The sequence below is a fragment of the Capricornis sumatraensis genome, chromosome 1 (genome assembly GCF_032405125.1).
Source record: "Capricornis sumatraensis isolate serow.1 chromosome 1, serow.2, whole genome shotgun sequence".
NCBI lineage: Eukaryota > Metazoa > Chordata > Mammalia > Artiodactyla > Bovidae > Capricornis > Capricornis sumatraensis.
The window spans coordinates 38,376,194-38,395,380 of NC_091069.1; the positions used below are offsets into that span (position 1 = coordinate 38,376,194).

The window sequence follows — 19,187 nt, forward strand, 5'->3', positions numbered from 1 at the left end:
CCTGCCCCCAATCCCTCCCAGCATCAGAGTCTTTTGCAATGAGTCAACTCTTCGCATGAGGTGGCCGAAGTGCTGGAGTTTCAGCTTTAGCATCATTCCTTCCAAAGAACACCCAGGGCTGATCTCCTTTAGAATGGACTGGTTGGATCTCCTTGAAGTCCAAGGGTCTCTCAAGAGTCTTCTCCAACACCACAGTTCAAAAGCATCAATTCTTCGGTGCTCAGCTTTCTTCACAGTCCAACTCTCACTTCCATACATGACCACTGGAAAAACCATAGCCTTGACTAGATGGACCCTTGTTGGAAAAGTAATGTCTTTGCTTTTGAATGTGCTATCTAGGTTGGTTGGTCATAACTTTTCTTCCAAGGAGTAACCATCTTTTAATTTCATGGCTGCAGTCACCATCTGCAGTGATTTTGGAGCCCCCAAAAATAAAGTCTGACACTGTTTCCACTGTTTCCCCATCTATTTCCCATGAAGTGATGGGACCAGATGCCATGATCTTCGTTTTCTGAATGTTGAGCTTTAGGCCAACTTTTTCACTCTCCTCTTTCACTTTCATCAAGAGGCTATTGAGTTCTTCTTCACTTTCTGCCATAAGGGTGGTGTCATCTGCATATCTGAGGTTATTGATATTTCTCCCGGCAATCTCGATTCCAGCTTGTGCTTCTTCCAGCCCAGCGTTTCTCATGATGTACTCTGCATAGAAGTTAAATAAGCAGGGTGACAATATACAGCCTTGACGTACTCCTTTTCCTATTTGGAATCAGTCTGTTGTTCCATGTAGATATGTGTGTGTATATATATATATACACGTATATATATGTATATATGTGTGTGTGTGTGTGTATATATATATATGCATATCTGGAAGGAAACCCTATAAAGGATTCACAGTGAATCAGGACTGTTCAAAAGGGATTAAGCAGTCATGTTTTAAAATTTTTATTGAAAAAATGTGTTCATTTAAGAGTTGGATAACTAAAGGTTAACTTAAAAACTTAGGGAAGCTTAAAAACTTAGGGAAGTGGAATCAAGTTTAAGTCAGAAAGAGAAAGACAAATATCATGTATCACTTATATGTGGAATCTAAAAATAAATGGTACAAATGAACCTATTTAAAAAATAAAAATAGAGTCACAGATGTAGAAAACAAACTTATGGTTACCAAGAGGAAAAGGAGGGAGGGATAAACTGGGGGGCTGGTACTGATGTATTCATACTGCTATATACAAAATAGATAAGAAGCCACTGTATAGCACAAAGGACTCTACTCAGTACTCCATAATGACCTATATGGGAAAAGAATCTTAAAAAGAGTGGATATACGTATAACTGATTCACTTTGCGGATCAGCAGAAACTAACACAACATTGTAAATCAACTATATTCCAATACAAATTGAAAAAAAAAAACCACTAAGTGAAATTGTTAAGTGAAAAAGTGTTACTAAACTACATGCATGTACAGGTATTTGCTGAATGCTTTACTGGGTGCCAGGCACTTGTGGTACTGGGGCCACAGCAGCAAACAAGACAGAAGCCCTGCTTCTCAAAGTTCAAAGACATAGTAACACAGAGTGTGTCAGGGAATGAAAAACTAGAAGGAAAAGGAAACTCTGCAGAGCATGTGGAAAAACTGGAACCCTCACAAATTGCTAGTGGGAATATAAAATAGTGCGGTTGCTTTGGAAAACAGACAGTGTTTCAAAAAGTTAAACATGGAGTTTAACTACATAACCCAGTAATAGCACTCCTAGTTATATACCCACGAGAACTGAAAACATATGTTCATACAAAACTTGGATATAAATGTCCATAGTAGCATTCATAATAGCCAAAAAAGTGGAGATCCCCTCCAGGGGATCTTCCCAACCCAGGGATTGAACCCAAGTCTGTCTTCTGCACTGACAGGTGGGTTCTTTACCACTCAGCCACCTGGGAAGCCCTTGATACAAGATGAATCAATCTTGAAAACACTGTGCTATGCAAAAGCAGCTAGACACAAAAGGTCACATATTGTGTGATTCCATCCATTTGAAATGTCCATGTACATGAAAATGTCCCAAACAGATACATCTTTAAAAACAGTAAGTACATTTAGCGGTTTCTGGGGTGGAGGGTAAGATGGAAGGGGAGGGATGAGGAACAGCTGTTAATGATCATGGAGTTCCTTTTTGGGATGATGAAAATATTTTAGTATTACTGGCGATAAATGCAGAACTGTCAATATACTAAAACCACTGACGTGGTATACTCTATTTATTTCTGGCCATGCCACATAGGGCTTATGGGATCTTAGTTCCTGCAAGTTAGTGCAGGGTCCTCATCACTGGACTGCCAGGGAAGTCTCTGAAATGATATACTTTAACAGGTTCAATTTTATTTCAATTTAAAAAAACCTAAATAAAGAAGTAAAACAGGGTAAAAGGATAGAAAGGGAAGGGGAGGTTGCTGTTTTGGATAAGGTAGTCAGGAATGACCTTATTTTGGGTAGTGACCTGAACAATATAAAGAAGCTAACCATGTAAATCTGAGAGGTGGGAGGAGGGAGAGAAGGGAGATTCCAGGAGGAAAGGCAAGTAGGAAGACTCTTAAGGTAGATGCCTATCTATTTTTAAGGAACAGCAAAGAGGCGAGTAGTGTGGCTGCATGCAGTAGCAAGCCATGTGTAGACCCACAGTAAGGACTGGTCTTCACTCTAAATGATGAAAAGCCATCAGAGCCAGAAGCAACGACCAGATGTACATTTATAAGGTTCACTTTGCTGCTAGGTGGGGAATAAACTGAGGCAGAAGGGAAGGAAGGAAATCTATTAGAGATGGCTTCTGTTAGTATAGGTGGGTAAAAAATGGTCAGATTTGATGTACATCTAATCACAATATACACTTTAAATATCTTAAACTTGTATTTGTCAATTATATCCCAATAAATATGGGGGAAAAAAGTGGTTGGATTCAAAATATACTCTAATGTTAGAGCCAAAGGGATTTCTAATGCATCAAATGTGCCGCACAGGAGAGAGGAGTGAAGAATGAGGCTAAGGAGTTTCACTCTGTGCAAGGTGTAGATGGAGAGGCTGCTCACTGAGGTGGGGAAGCCTGAGAGAGGATGACTGGGCAGGGAAATCAGAAGTCAATTCATCTTAAATTTGAGGTGCCTACTAATCCAAGTGCATCTGCAAGACTGGAATTCAGTAGAACAGTCAGGCTAGAAGTATACAGTGGAGAGCCACGGCAGAAGACATTTGACGCTTTGTGCAGGGATGACTCACCAGAGGCAGCCAGGAGAGTCTAGGGGTTGGGCCCTGGAGCACTCTGACATTTGGATACTTGAAAGATTTGGCACAATTTATGTTTTCTGAGAGGAGCAGCCTGTTAGAAGAAGACAAGAATGCTCCGTCTTTGTTATTCTTAAAGAATCAGATGATCTGATGGATAAAAGTTCCTTCAAAGCAAGACTTGATCTCATCTCTAGATCTTTAAAGATTTCTTCCTCTTCCATTTCTTTGGAGTTAGCTCACAGAGAGTCAACCTATTGATCTACTAGGTATTCTCAGATTATTTCTTTACAAAGTATGCTGCCTTAAGGATCTCAAGTCAGTGTACTAAAATGATAATCATACTAAACACCACACTAAAATGACAATCCAAACACTCATTGTTTGATTTGGGGCATATTAGACTTCCCTTGTGGCTTAGAGGGTAAAGCATCTGCCTGCAATGCAGGAGACCTGGGTTCGATCCCTGGGTCGGGAAGATCCCCTGGAGAAAGAAATGGCAACCCACTCCAGTATTCTTGCCTGGAAAATCCCACGGACAGAGGAGCCTGGTGGGCTACAGTCCATGGGGCTGCAAAGAGTCGGACATGACTGAGTGACTTCATTCATTCATTCATTCAATAAGACAACTGGGTGTGCTTTTTAGATGTGCACAAATGTGGTCAGAAACAGTCTTTATCGCAGATACTTTACAGATAGGCTGTATTTCGGAGGGTCAGGGTATGGGAATCTACTCAACTCATTTGGTAAAAGTCTAAGCAAAATAACCCAAGTGCTTGGGGTAGTGACACTTGTGCAGTGGGTACTACAGGTTGTACAGCTGATGTAGCACATTTAATGAACGATAATTGCTACCCTTAAAAAAAGAGGCAGTAAGGTTTCCCTGATGGTTCAGTGGAAGAGAATCCACCTGCCAATGATACACAGGTTTGATCCCTGATCTGGGAAGACGCCATGTGCCATGGAGCAGATAAGCCTGTGCACCACAACTACTGAGCCTGAGCTCTGGAGCCCCAGAGGCACAGCTACTGAAGCCTGTGCGTCCTGGAGCCTGTGCTCCACAAGGGAAGCCACTGCAGTGAGAAGGCCATGCGCCACAACTACAGAGTAGCCCCCACTCTCTGCAACTAGAGCAAAGCCTGCAGGGCACTGAAGACCCAGCCCAGCCAGAAATAAAAGAGATAAAATCATTTGAAAAGGAGTTGGGGATGGACAGGGAAGCCTGGCGAACTGCAGTCCAAGGGGTCACAAAGAGTCGGATACAACTGAGTGACTGAACTGAACTGAATATTACATACACTGATAAGAAACAATCTTAAGATGTAGCAGTAAATGAAAAAACAATAGGTACAAAATAGAGTGTAAAGTTTGCTTAAATTTGAGTAATAAAAGACATACATACATATAAATTATATGCTTATGTATATATGGAATATCTCCAAAAGGATACACAGTTAGCTCATCAAATTGTGTTCCATGTGTTTATATTAGTTACTAAAAAAAAAAAAAAAACACCCAAAAAACCCCAATTAAAAATCTAGCCACAAAGCCTCAAATATCAGTGAGATAGGAAACAGAATAGGTAATGGTCATTAGAAAAAGAGATTCCTTCAAATAAGAAAAAGAAAAGCTTGCCAAAAGACAAATGGAGCCAAGGTTTGAAATTAGTATTTCACAAAAGAAATATACAGGGCAAACACATTCTTAAAACATATATCTTCCTTAGAAACTAAACAAAACCAAATGCCATTATTTTACCCTTCAGACTAGAAACTTAAACAACAACAAAAAAACACAACACTGGTACACGTATATAAAACAGGAATGCTCATACTTTACTGGTGATGCTTGGGTTTTAGCCTTCTAACCATACATGTATCAAAAGCCTTAAGCATACATACAAAGGGTAAAGCATGCACCTTTCTCTCACCCAGCAATGCCGCCTCCAAGAACTGAACATGAGCAAATAAGGCAACAAGTACAAAAGAATACATGCAACAAGGATACTACTTCATGGGTGTTGTGTTTTGCATTTTTTCCTTTACCCCTAAATAATCTACTCATACCTTTGATTATAACAGCAAATCTTGGAAGGAAGCCAATGTTTACCAATAAAAGATTAGTTAATAAATTACAGTATAACCAAGTAACTAGTAAAACCTAAGTTTCCAAAGAATTTATAAGAGCATTTAACAGATGTTCACAGTACATGGGAGAAAAACGATTAGCAAAGAAAGCAGCATCTCATCTCTTTGGCTAGGGGCAAGAAATATATACCCATAGGAGCCTGGAAATACAAATACCAAAATGTTAATATTCTGGGGGTAGATTATATGTGATTTTTGGTTTTTTTCCTACCTTCTGATTTCTCCTAAGGTTGTTTTTTTATTTAGATGGGAATACCAGACCACCTGACCTGCCTGAGAAACCTATATGCAGGTCAGGAAGCAACAGTTAGAACTGGACATGGAACAACAGACTGGTTCCAAATAGGAAAAGGAGTACATCAAGGCTGTATATTGTCACCCTGCTTATTTAACTTATATGCAGAGTACATCATGAGAAATGCTGTGCTGGAAGAAACACAAGCTGGAATCAAGATTGCCAGGAGAAATATCAATAACCTCAGATATGCAGATGGCACCACTTTCTTATGGCAGAAAGTGAAGAAGAACTAAAGAGTCTCTTGATGAAAGTGAAAGAGGAGAGTGAAAAAGTTGGCTTAAAGCTCAACATTCAGAAAACGAAGATCATGGCATCTGCTTCCACCATTTCATGGCAGACAGATGGGGCAATAGTGCAAACAGTGGCTGACTTCATTTTGGGGGGCTCCAAAAATCACTGCAGATGGTGATTGCAGCCATGAAATTAAAAGATGCTCACTCCTTGGAAAGAAAGTTATGACCAACCTAGACAGCATATTAAAAAGCAGAGACATTACTTTGTCAACAAAGGTCTAGTCAAGGCTATGCTTTTTCCTGTGGTCATGTATGGATGTGAGAGTTGGACTGTGAAGAAAGCTGAGCACAGAAGAATTGATGCTTTTGAACAGTGGTGTTGCAGAAGACTCTTGAGAGACCCTTGGATTTCAAGGAGATCCAACCAGTCCATCCTAAAGGAGATCAGTCCTGGGAGTTCACTGGAAGGACTGATGTTGAAGCTGAAACTCCAGTACTTTGGCCACCTCATGAGAAGAGCTGACTCATTTAAAAAGACCTTCATGCTGGGAAAGATTGAGGGCAGGAGGAGAAGGGGACGACAGAAGATGAGATGGTTGGATGGCATCACCGACTCAATGGACAGGAGTTTGAGTGAACTCCGGGAGTTGGTGATGAACAGGGAGGCCTGGCGTGCTGAGGTTCATGGGGTTTGAAAGAGTCGGACATGACTGAGTGACTGAACTGAACTGAATAAGCATGTACTGCTTTTCAACTTGGGAAATATGGTATTGGGACAGGGGGCAAAAAACACAGAAGACACAAAAAATCCAGTTATATTTTTTCAATATTCTAATCTTTAAAACTATGAAGAATCATGATATCTAAATCTATGTATGAAAAAAGAAACTGTGTGGGGAGATTCTTTTTTTCTAGTTATAAAAATATCAAATACAAAAGGGTAGGAATTACTGCTTTATTTGAGAAACTTACTTCCAAATCACTTTTATGTGTTTTAAAAAGTCATAAAGAGCATCCAAGAAAAAAACATACAGTTTCCATAGGAATAAGGACAAAAAAATGGGGTTGATGACTGCCCCAAACGATATTTCCTAAAGGAAAAAAATGTAATATTTAACTTTTTTTTGAGGCTGGGTAAGTGAACTACATACATCATAAATAAAATTTTCTTACTTTACAAGGAGGAAGGACTCTGATCCTGTTTTTGATGCATATTAAATACAAAAATCCATTTTTCTGATCAAGATGAGGGAAAAAACATCATTCTTCAATACTTCAGCTCATGCAATGAAATCCAAAGGTCTGTTGAATCCACCTTTTCGATTCATGTACTGCCTATGACGAGAAAATTTATTTATTAAAAAAATTGTGGGTTTGTCTTATAAAAGAAATAATCATATGCTTCAGAAGTGAAACCTATAAACTAGTTCTAAAATGGCAACATCTAGGGCAGAAGTATTCAAAGTCAAAATCTAAACAAAAGCATGGAAATATACTTTCAGTATTATTTGGGAAGATTCTACAGACTTAAAAAAAATCAATTGAAAATCCATATTTAAGTAACACCAAACACCTACCAAATTTAAGGAAAACAGAGAAGAGTTTCAAACAGGTACCTATCAAACAAATCTGATTACACACTGGACTAGTTCTCCCCATAAGACCTTATTTGAAGGTAATTTTATAGTGGACTGTTGATTCTAGTATTTTAACTCACAGCAGTCTCAAATCACACTATTCATATTTCTAAATTAACTGAAGTATTAGTCTAAATTAACTGAAGTGATAAAATGTAGAGAAAAAGACAATGTTTGAAGATGTCTTGACTTTTCTGTTCATGCAGTGAGATTTCAAGTATGGATTGGTTTGTTTTGTGGTATTAATAAAATATGCCTATACTTAACAGATAGGTATTTACAGTTGAAATCCTTACATAATCAATTTAGATAAATAATTCAGAAGGAATCTATTTTAAAACCTATAATTATAATGAAATTAAAGTCTAAAGACTTGGGATTATGCTATTTTGAAGAAAATTACTTATAACCTAAAATATTTAAGCCAACTACCCTTTCTATGTAATAGTTTCTGGTTCACAGGTAAATTTAAAATTATTTTAACATACAAGAATATAAACAAGGAAGATTAAATCAAGGAACAATATGGAAACCTAACTAAAGTAAGGGATTGTATGGAAAACTGCTACATTTCCTACAAACATGATTATCCCATAACAAATTCTTTCCCAAGCATATAATTTATATTAGTTCAAACGTAATAATGGCAGCTATGCATACCTATACTTCCTCTTCTGAGACACATTTATGGCATAGGCATTTACAGAGCCATCCACCTTTTTCCCCTGGAGAGAAGCAAGAAACAAAAACCAAAACACACACACAAACAAACAACACACAAGAGAAAGAATATATTAAATGCCTTGATCAGAGAGCTGCATTCCACAGACCTCTTCAATGGCAAGATGCATTTAAGCATGACGTAGTCCAATGACTGAAAGAATTTTCAGATCCTGATGATATCCCAGGAACTCGTAAGTGTTATAACTCTGTTCACATTTTTATAGTCACATATAAGGAAATACCAATATTCAAACCAACAAATGCTCATATGTATTATGTGCAAGGCATGCAGGGAGAGTGGGTAGCAGAGCCTCACCTTTTCTGGTCAGAGAATTCTTCAAAACCAAATACAAGTTACGGATATCTCCTCTAGAAAAATTCATATTCACAAAAATTTAACTTATGACCTGAACTGATGGGATTCTCAAATCAGTCACCATTCGTATCTAATTCCATTTCTTGCACAGGCTTTGAAATTTTGATTTTTAAATCAAGAATCAAGATAACAGGTACTAATGTCGTATCACTTGTACCTCAGACTTTCTTTTTCATTAATTTCTTTATGGGTCTTTTGATTCAGCAAAATGAACTCAACACTTTCTGTTCCTCATGCCTAAACTGCCTTCTCAACTCCCATCCAAGCTTTCACCATCTGGTTTTTGTGCATTCTTCAAGGCCAAGTCAAATGATCCAGCTGCTAGGAAGAGCTCTCTTCTCTAACTCCCACAGAATGTTAACTGTGCTTTCCTCACAATCCCCTCCGTTTATCAAGATGTCTGATCATGATGATAGTATCTACATCATCACCATGGGTAACATCACACTGTTGTTTAGTCACTAAGTCACATCCAACCCTTTGCAACCCCATGGACTATAGCCCACCAGGCTCCTCTGTCCGTGGGATTTCCCAGGCAAGGATACTGGAGTGGGTTGCCATGTCCTTCTCCAGGGGATCCTCCCCACCCAGAGATCAAACCCGGGTCTCCTGCATTTAGCAGGCTGATTCTTTACCACTGAGCCACCAGGAAAGTCCATTCATCTTTTTTACTAAGTTCAGTTACTAAAGCCGAACTGATTTTTGAAAACTATTTGTAGAGTTGTATATTTTTAGCTCTCTTCTCATTTACATGTTGGAATAGAAAATTTGTCCATAAATAAACAAAACCAACTTTGAAATTTTTTAGAATGTTAAAATACAAGGGAAAATAAGTAACTAATTTGGCATTTGAAGAGGTTCCACCATAGATTAATGGTGAAATATCACAAGATACACATTACTGAAAAATACAAATGAGCTGAGACACTATAACTGAGAGCCCTGAAGCCAACTGCATATGAATTAACATCCTTATTGATGTCATTATAAAAACAACTGACATCATTTGTTCTTGTGGTACTCATAATTTTTATGGAATCTATAAATTCTCACCTAATTTTTCCTTTATAAACAAACATCTTCAGCACAGACTACATTTAAAAGTAGTGTGGCTCCATCTTTACATCTGATACTAAGGAATTCCAAACATAACGTCAGGCAGTAGTAAAACCAAAAAAAAAAAGAATTCTAATAAGGTCCTTCACTATTCTTCTAAAAACAGTGAAATTTAGTTGTCTCATTTTGGAAATATTTTTATTCATCCAATATATGTATTAATTAAACCAGTTTACTTACAAAACGCTCATTGGAATAGCAAATAAGGAACTGGTATATTCAAGAAAAAAACCTGATACAGAAATTGCATTAAACTTTAAAATGGGGTTCACATAGCCATTTGTGAGAATCAAAGAGCTCATTCTTAATTTTCTCACCTCAAAATAGTCATGCCTCTGGTACTCCTCTTAGGCCACACACTGTCATTTAAAAAATACACAGGAATCCTACAGAATGACATCAGTTAGAAGCTCTTAGAGCATCTGCGATTACCCCACTTCATTCATGACATAATGGAACACAAGATTAGAGAAGTGGATTATTTCTGACACCTCCCCTCAGAGATTGCAACTTCTATCTGCAAAATGAAAAGGACTTAAAATTCTATAAAGGAAGTTTTAAAAATATATTTTCTCTCCACACACACTCTCCCTGTCTATTCTTAATGGCTTCCTCTCTCTATCCTCCCTTCTCTCTTCATTCAATTTCCTCTCTCCCTTCATCTCCCCTTTGCTCTATTTCTCTCTACCCCATCTCCTTATCTTTCTCCCATCTCCCTCTCCACAACCTCTCCCTCTTTTGCCTCCCCACCTCCTTATTCTTTTCAATATGATAGTCAGGGCTAGAGAACAATCAAATTCCTGTCAATCCCTCTTGAGTTATGAGATATGTATGCAGCTATGCAATGTCATTTCTATCTGGCAGCTGCATTTCATTCTGTTTCATAGCACTTCCCTTTCCTACAATCCTTTCTTTGGTTAACCCTATCAGCCTGAAACCTCAACAGTCACCACTGACTACTTGCCTCCATTCCCACCACCACTAACTCTTGTTTCTGAATTGTTCTCAGTATTCCAGCTTCTCTCCTCAGGTCAGGCCTTCATCATCTTTCACTGCATGACTGGGCAGTTCTCCTAGTCTTTTGTTTGTCCTCCATGAGGCCCCAGGTAATCTTTCTAAACATACATATAATCTGTTGCTCCCTTGCTTAAAAAACCATTGCTTCCTCTCATCATCAAAATAATCAACTTAAATTCCTCAGTATGGCTAAGGATATCAGCCTTCTGTGATTTGCCTCGCACCTCTATTTCTAGCCCCATCTATACTCACCAGCCCATCAACACCCTTTCTCTAGTCACTGAATTTGAACCTCCTCCAATACTCTATGCCACTTCACGCTGGCAGGGCATCTCTGTAAGCTTTTCCCTCTACTTCAAATGATCTTCCTCCTCTTCTTTGTCTGATCACCTCTACTGGCCCTTTAAGATCTAATTCAAATATCCCAAGCAAATACTCCCTGAATTCCAATGGCAGCCCACAACTTCCTTCTCTTTGCTTTCAAATCCCTTCACACAGTTAGTCTTCTAACAGAATAAGCTTGTATCATTGGAAGAAATTACAAGTGATAGTAAAAGAATATGGAAAAATGGGGCAGATCAGTTCACATTAAGAATACTTGACTGGCTACATGTTTTACTTACTTTTGTGGAGTCAAAGGAGGCAAATCCCATTAACTTCATCATTTCTATTTCTTCCTCTGTTTTGCCCTCTAAGTCTTCCTCTACAAAAATAAGTGATACATTTTAAACTCATTTTATACATAAAAAAGACAGCTGGCAATAGATTAATAGTTGTTCCACTTTACCAGCAGAGAATATACTAAACAATTAACTAAAGACTTGAATTTAATGAAAAATCCCTCAATTTGGATAGAATATAACTTAAGGTGCAAGGAAGAAGTGGGATCTCCATCCTCCATTGTAAGAGATTGCTTAAAAGGATATGCTTGGCATCTTTAGGAAGGGCAACCTTCAACATCAGACAGTGAAGATACTTCCAAAATAGAATATTTTCATGTTTTTAATTGCCCTTCCTGTATCAAGAGCACCAAATAACGAGTAATTAGGGTATAATTAAAACAAAATCTCAAAACCATATGCAAATGAACACTATGTATGTATGTGTGTGTGTGTGTGTGCATGCTCAGTCGTGTCCAATTCTTTCACAACAGCATGGACTGTAGCCCACCAGGCTCCTCTGTCCATGGGATTTTTCAGGCAAGAATACTAGAGTGGGTTGCCATTTCCTTCTCCAAGGGATCCTCCCAACCCAAGGACTGAACGTGTCTCCTGCATTGCAGGCAGATTCTTTACCGCTGAGCCATTGGGGAAGCCCCTAATGAATACTGTCAAAACTTAAATAGCTAAAGATTCAAAAATTATACTTAATTTTATAATTGAATTTCTAAACAAGGCTGTACATTTCCTACAGTTATTTATCTAATATTACCAGTTATCTGGCGTTCTTTGCTCTTTGTTTCTTTTGTTTCTTTCTTCTCCTCATCTCTTCTTTCTTTCAGTCGAGAAGGGGAAGGAGATGTGGATCTATGTCGTCTTGGGGACCTAATATTTAATAGGGAAAGATGTCAGAAACAGAGACATACCTGGTGACTTGTGTTGATGAGCACAGATATACATGAGTGCATGAAAGGTAAAGGCTGAACAGAAGCCAGATTCTAGAGAAAGGAATTTGTTCCTCAAAGCAGAATGAGGAAGAAAGTTCTGCCTCAGCTCAGTTCAGTCACTCAGTCGTGTCCGACTCTTTGCAACCCCATGAACTGCAGCACGCCAGGCCTCCCTGTCCATCACCAACTCCCGGAGTTCACCCAAATCCACGTCCATCAAGTCGGTGATGCCATGCAGCCATCTCATCCTCTGTCGTCCCCTTCTCCTCCTCCCCCCAATCCCTCCCAGCATCTGAGTCTTTTCCAATGAGTCAACTCTTCACATGAGGTGGCCAAAATATTGGACTTTCAGCTTCAACATCAGTCCTTCCAATGAACACCCAGGACTGATCTCCCTTAGAATGGACTGGTTGGATCTCCTTGCAGTCCAAGGGACTTTCAAGAGTCTTCTCTAACACCATAGTTCAAAAGCATCAATTCTTCTGCACTCAGCTTTCTTCACAGTCCAACTCTCACATCCATACATGACCACTGGAAAAACTATAGTCTTGACTAGATGGACCTTTGTTGGAAAAGTAATGCCTCTGCTTTTGAATATGCTATCTAGGTTGGTCATAACTTTCCTTCCAAGGAGTAAGCGTTTTCTAATTTCATGGCTGCAATCACCATGTGCAGTGATTTTGGAGCACCCCAAAATAAAGTCTGACACTGTTTCCCCATCTATTTGCCATGAAGTGATGGGACAGATGCCATGATCTTCGTTTTCTGAATGTTGAGCTTTAAGCCAACTTTTTCACTCTCCTCTTTCACTTTCATCAAGAGGCTCTTTAGTTCCTCTTCACCTTCTGCCGTAAAGGTGGTGTCATGTGCATATTTCAGGTTATTGATATTTCTCCTGGAAATCTTCATTCCAGCTTGTGCTTCTTCCAGCCCAGCGTTTCTCATGATGCACTCTGCATATAAGTTAAATAAGCAGGGTGACAATATATAGCCTTGACGTACTCCTTTTCCCATTTGGAACCAGTCTGTTGTTCCATGTCCAGTTCTAACTGTTGCTTCCTGACGTGCATGGGATTCTCCAGGCAAGAATACTGGAGTGGGTTGCCATTTCCTTCTCCAGGGGATCTTCCTGACCCAGGGATCGAACCGGGGTCTCCCGCATTGCAGGCAGATGCTTTAACCTCAAGAGGCAGGTCAGGTGGTGCGGTATTCCCATGTCTTAAAGAATTTTCCACAGTTTATTGTGATCCATACAGTCTGCCTAGGCCCTGACTATTAACAAAAAATTATTGTTTAATTATCAGTTACACTCAGTATAGCTAGGATAAAAATTTTTTTGTAAGGCAGAAAAAAGAAAACAAAAAGTGTATTTGATGGTTATTAAGAATCAGAGTCCACTTCTAGAATTCTTCCAAGATCTCACACTCTTGATCATATGGTTGAATAAACTATTATCACCAAAAGTTTATAAAAAAGTAAGACTATAATATACAAAATACTTATTTTTTACTCCTCCTAAGTACTTTTCATGTATTATTTCTCATTTACTCCTCAAGACAACTCTACTATGTGGAATGTTATCAACCCCATTTACCAATGGGAATGTTAGGTTTAGAATAAAGTGGGATAAAGTTCCGCTGATTTCATGAAACCGTTAAGTCCCTTTGTAAGCAATAACAACAAAGTCAAGAGCAGAGACTACACAGCTGTGGTAAAACTTCTGCTTTGCTGCACTTACCTGGAACGCCTTCTGTGTGGGGAGCGAGAACGGCTTCTTCTCCGATCTCGCTCCCGGGACCGGGACCTTTCTCGGCGTCTGCGTTCTCTTTCCCGAGATGTGGACCGGGACCGCCTACGCTCTAACAAAAACACAAAATTGCAGAGTCAAAAATTACTTCAAACATCTACTGGATGCTGAGCCGACCAACAGTAATATAATGCGAGCCATTTCTAGATGTCACATTTAAAAAGTAAAAAAAGACACATGAGATTAATTTTAACAGTATAGATTTAACCCAAACTTGGCTTCCCTTGGTGGCTCACAGGTTAAAGCGTCTGCCTGCAATGCGGGAGACCCCAGTTCGATCCCTGGGTCAGGAAGATCCCCTGGAGAAGGAAATGGCAACCCACTCCAGTATTCTTGCCTGGAGAATCCCACGGAGGGAGGAGCCTGGCAGGCTACCGTCCACCGAGTCACGAAGAGTCGGACACGACTGAGCGACTTCACTTCACCAGCATTTCAACTTGCATTCATTTTTCCGCACTAATCAAGGAAAACCTGTGTTCGACACTTAAACAGCAGTTCTCAATTCGGATTGAGAACTTGTTAAGTACTCAATAGCCCTCTGTGGTTCGAGGGCTCATTTAACTTTAAAGATCAACCCTGATTAGCTGAAGGTGATAAAAACTAACGAGGGGGCAGAATCGAGGTTCTAAGGGAAATCTTCCCCTCTCACTGCCCCCTTTAGGGGGCTGGGGCCAGAAGTCATTATGAGGTGAGCACCCTGAACGCCAACTCCTAAACGTCGATTTCCCTACTATAAACTGGGGAGGAAACCCTGAGCACTTAAGAACCTGGCGGCAGCACACGCTGAGTATTACGGCGTGTGGCATGCATTCTCATGTCAGCTTTGAAAGACAGTATTTACCCCAGATGTCTAATTACGGGAATTCGGACGCAGGAGGGCTGGATGACTTGCATTAGGTCACCCAGAAATTGGGGGAACCATGGCCTGACTCTAAATTCCCAAGCCACAAGTACAACAAAAGTTATTACAGGAGGCTGACAAAGAGTCGGCCAAACCCCAACTGGATAAAAAAAAAAAAAAAACTGCCTTCAAACCGGAGGGCTGAAGCGTGTACGGCCCAGGTCTTCGTTCCCAGCAGACCCCTCTCTTCTCCTTAGAAGAAAAGGTTCCTCCCTCTCCGCAGCCCTTAGACTGGGAACCAAAGTGGGGACGAGTCTCCAACCGAGCCCTCGACCCTCAGAACCTCCTCTGAACTCACCCCTCCGTGGGGAGCGGCTGCGACTGCGACCCATTTAGAATCCTTCTCCAGTACAAGTCGACCCGGAAACGACTGTGCAACAACTTCCGGGAGGGCGGGAACCGAGCTTTCACCGCCGACTGGGAAACGATAAAACGACTCGCCAGGGTTCCGGCTTCTAAAGAGGGGAGGCTGCCCCAACCTGATATCGCCTCTTCCGAGCCCAGATGTTCCGTGGAGAAAACAGGAGTTGTCATCTCTGCTCCTCCAACCCCTCTTTCCTGGTGGCTTCACTATCTTCTCTCCAGTCTTTCGAGGTGGGCATTAGAATGTGCTTTGTTGTTTAGTCGCTAAGTCGTGTCCCACTCTTTTGCGACCCCATGGACTGTAGCCCTCCAGGTTCCTCTGTCCATGGAATTCTCCAGGCAAGAATACTGGAGTGGGTTGCCAGTTCCTTCCCCAGGGTATCTTCCCGACCCACGGCTGAAATCTGGTATCTTGCATTGGCAGACGGGTTCCTTACCACTGACCCACCAGGGAAGCCCCTGCTCCCTGTTGGTATTCTAGAAATGTCAGGAAAAAGCCATATATAAACCACCCTAACAGTTCTCACTCCGCCCCGCCCCCATTATTCTTTCCTACTATCTTGTCCATAGGCAAAAAGTATGTCATATATCAAACCAATCTGAACTTACCATATGCAAAGTTTTAAGTCCACACGGGGAAGCAGTAGGGCGGGTCAGGAGGCAGAGGGAGCAAGGGGAAAGCAAGCATGGCTGAGAGCTTTTGTTGAGTTTTGCTGGAGGAACAGCAGAGGCTGGGAAGCAGGCTAAGCAGGTTCTCTAAGACTGACCAGCGGCTCTTGAGATTTAAGGGCTGTCCAGAGCTGTTGGTACCTGGCCCTGGGATCTGTGGCAGAGGAATAATGCCTTGACTTGTGAGCTTGGTAAAGGAAGTGATAGGAGAGTAGGGGCTTCTCACTGGCTGGCTTACATATTAAAGTCAGACTCATAAGGGGACTCATTTGCTATCTCGCACAATTAGCTAGTCCTGGGAAGGGCAGTCTTGGCAAGGCCCCAGATGTCAAAACACCAGAAAATGAAAGCAATTAAAAAGGCATGATTAATACAATTATTCACAAAAATATTTATTGCACACCTAGTACCAGAGGATTAAAAAAAAATTTTTTTTTAACTTTTAAAATCTTTGGTTGCACTGGGTCTTTGTTGCTCTACATGGGCCTTCTCTAGTTGTGGCAGCAGGGGCTACCCTCTAGATGAGGTGCGAGGACTTCTCAATGCTGTGGCTTCTCTTGTTGCAGAGGACAGGCTCTAGGCTTTCAGGCTTCAGTAGTTGCAGCAGGCAGGCTCAGGAGTTGTGGCATATGGACTTAGTTGTTACACAGCATGTGGGATCTTCCTGGGTCAGGGATCGAACCCACGTCACCTGCATTGGCAGGTTGATTACTATCCACTGTATCACCAGGGAAGTCCTGTACCAGAGGATTAACCAATGAAAAAAACAAGTCTGTTCTTGAGTACTTGCAGTCCACTGAGGGATACAAACAAGTAAACAGTATCCAGATGCACGGAGAGGGGCAGAACAAGATCCTAGGAGTTCACATGAAGTGGATACATAACTCGTTTGAGGGGAAGGGTTCTCAAGGAATGTTTCTAAGAGGAAATGATGTTCAAATAAGACCTTAAGGATGAGTAGAAATTAGCCAGGTCAAATGGGGTGACTTTTGTGGTGGGAAAAGGGAAAGAGATTGTCCAGGCAGAGGATACTGCCTGTGCCAGGACAAGAGGCAAGGGAGCAGATGGGCTAAAAAGTAGAGACCTATGGAGCAAGGAGTGAACGTGTGAAGCCTTGTAGGCTGGAAGCCTTGTAGGCTGTGGTGAGGTTACCCTGTTCGCTCAAGGGCTTTGAGGACTGGAGGGAATCACATTTTTTTCAGAGAACATGTTGGGTGATGTGGAGTCTTGACTGGCAGGTGGGGATGCAAAACACCTGAGGAGGATGGACAGTGGTCTAGGTTGGACTCCAGTGACCTACACTAGAGTGGTTTTATCAGTAGGTGATGTGAAAGTGGCTGAATTTGAGAATTGGTAAAATTGGAAAAACTTGATTCTTAGATGTCTGCACAAGAGTTCGAAGATTCAAGGATGACATCCAGGTTTCTGGCTTGTGAGACTGGGTAGATGGTAACATTTGCTAAGATAAGGCATCTAAGTTTTGGGTGAAGGCTATATATATATCTGGACCTACTAATGTGAGGAGCTATTCTGAACACCCAAAAGGAGATGCCCACTAGATGCGTATCTGGAACTTGGAAGAGAGCTCTCAGCTGGAACCACACAGAAAAGGAATCATCAGAATATAGATGTTCATCTGAAGCCGTGAGAGTACATGAAGCCACTCAGGGAGGCTGAGAGAAAAGGGCCTGAAGTCAGCCAGAGGAAGAGCCCCAAAAGGAGACCAAGGGATAGCCAGAGAAACAGGAGTGTTACCAGGTAAGTTTTAGAAGTCTGCTGTTCTTAAGAACAAACTGGTTAATTTAAAATGCTAAAATGAAAAAAAAAAAAAAGAAAAAAAAGAAAAACAAACACCAATCCCCCCACATCTAACCTAAAGGATTTAGCAACAGTCTTTGTTCACTCAGTTTTATGGAGTTATGAATGACTTTTACAGTGGAGAGAGAATTTGTATAACCCCCCCCGGCCTCCCCCGCCCCCCACCTTTTTTGGTCTGTGTGGCTTTTGAGATCTTAGTTCCTCCTCCAGGGATTGAACCCAGGTCCACCTCAGTGAACGCATGGAGTCTTAACCATGGGACCACCAGGGGGTTCCCTGCATAAGGCTCTTAAAAAGTTTGGCTTATGCAGGGCAAAATATGGCAGGCAAAATATGAGTGGAGGTAAATCCAGAGGTTTTGTGAAGATGGGAGAAACCTAAGCATGTTTAAAATAAAGAAAAAAAAAAAAGTACAGAAGAGAAAGAGAAAACCAAAGGAGTAAATTTCCTAAAGGGACAGCCCTGAGATTTACCTCAGGGAGAAAAGAAAATGCCCCCTCTCCCCTGCCTGCAGATGTGGGACAGAAACTGTGCTCTGCTAAGGCTTCCTTATTTACTGATCAAGTTGCCCTCTCTCAGGATATAGATTCCATCACTGTGTACTTTCAGCACTGTTATCTTGAAGAAAAATCCTGTTTGTAATACATGGCTTGAGGTTCCCTCATTCTCATGGTTATTTTAATGACTTTTCAGTGGGGCAGGGTTGCAGTGCTGTCAACACTTGTGATCATACTTACAAGTTCCCTCCCTAACCAGACAGGGCAATTTTCAATAAAGGTAAATTTGTGTATGTTGTTGTTTAGTCATTAAGTTGTGTTTGACTCTTTTGTGATCCCATGGACTATATAGCATGCCAAGCTCCTCTGTCCATGTAATTTCCCAGGCAAATACTGGATTGGGTTGCCATTTCCTTCTCCAGGGATTGAAGGAACCTGCTTCTCCTGCACTAGCAGAGGGATTCTTTACCACTGAGCCACCAGAGAAGCCAAAAAGTGTATGTACTTTATATAAGAACATTAAGCATCTGTGATTCCTACAAATGTACTATCTTGAGCCTTGGTTAAACTGCTTTACCTTTTCTAGTCCTGTTTTATGTAAAACCACCAGCCTTTACAAAAGCATCCTACTTTTATCTTTACAGAGGGCTTCCCTGGTGGCTCAGATGGTAAAGCATCTGCCTGCAATGTGGGAGACACG

General features: G+C 40.9%; 1 protein-coding gene across 2 annotated transcripts; it reads right to left on the minus strand.

Moving 5' to 3' along the window:
* Positions 1–569: 569 nt before the first annotated feature.
* SNRNP27 (small nuclear ribonucleoprotein U4/U6.U5 subunit 27) lies at positions 570–15,493 on the minus strand. Of its 2 annotated transcripts, XR_011145565.1 has the most exons (7): positions 15,439–15,493; positions 14,171–14,291; positions 12,258–12,370; positions 11,450–11,529; positions 8,255–8,319; positions 7,131–7,292; positions 570–699 (listed from the first exon to the last, which is right to left on the minus strand). XR_011145565.1 is itself a non-coding variant. In XM_068983238.1 (6 exons), the coding sequence occupies exons 1-6, from the start codon at positions 15,470–15,472 to the stop codon at positions 7,238–7,240; spliced, it is 468 nt and encodes a 155-aa protein (XP_068839339.1). In that variant the 5' UTR covers positions 15,473–15,493; the 3' UTR covers positions 6,989–7,237. The 2 variants fall into 2 exon arrangements, 1 of the variants encoding a protein (XP_068839339.1); XM_068983238.1 differs by lacking the exon at positions 570–699 and having other exon boundaries at positions 6,989–7,292.
* Between the last annotated feature and the right edge of the window lie 3,694 nt (positions 15,494–19,187).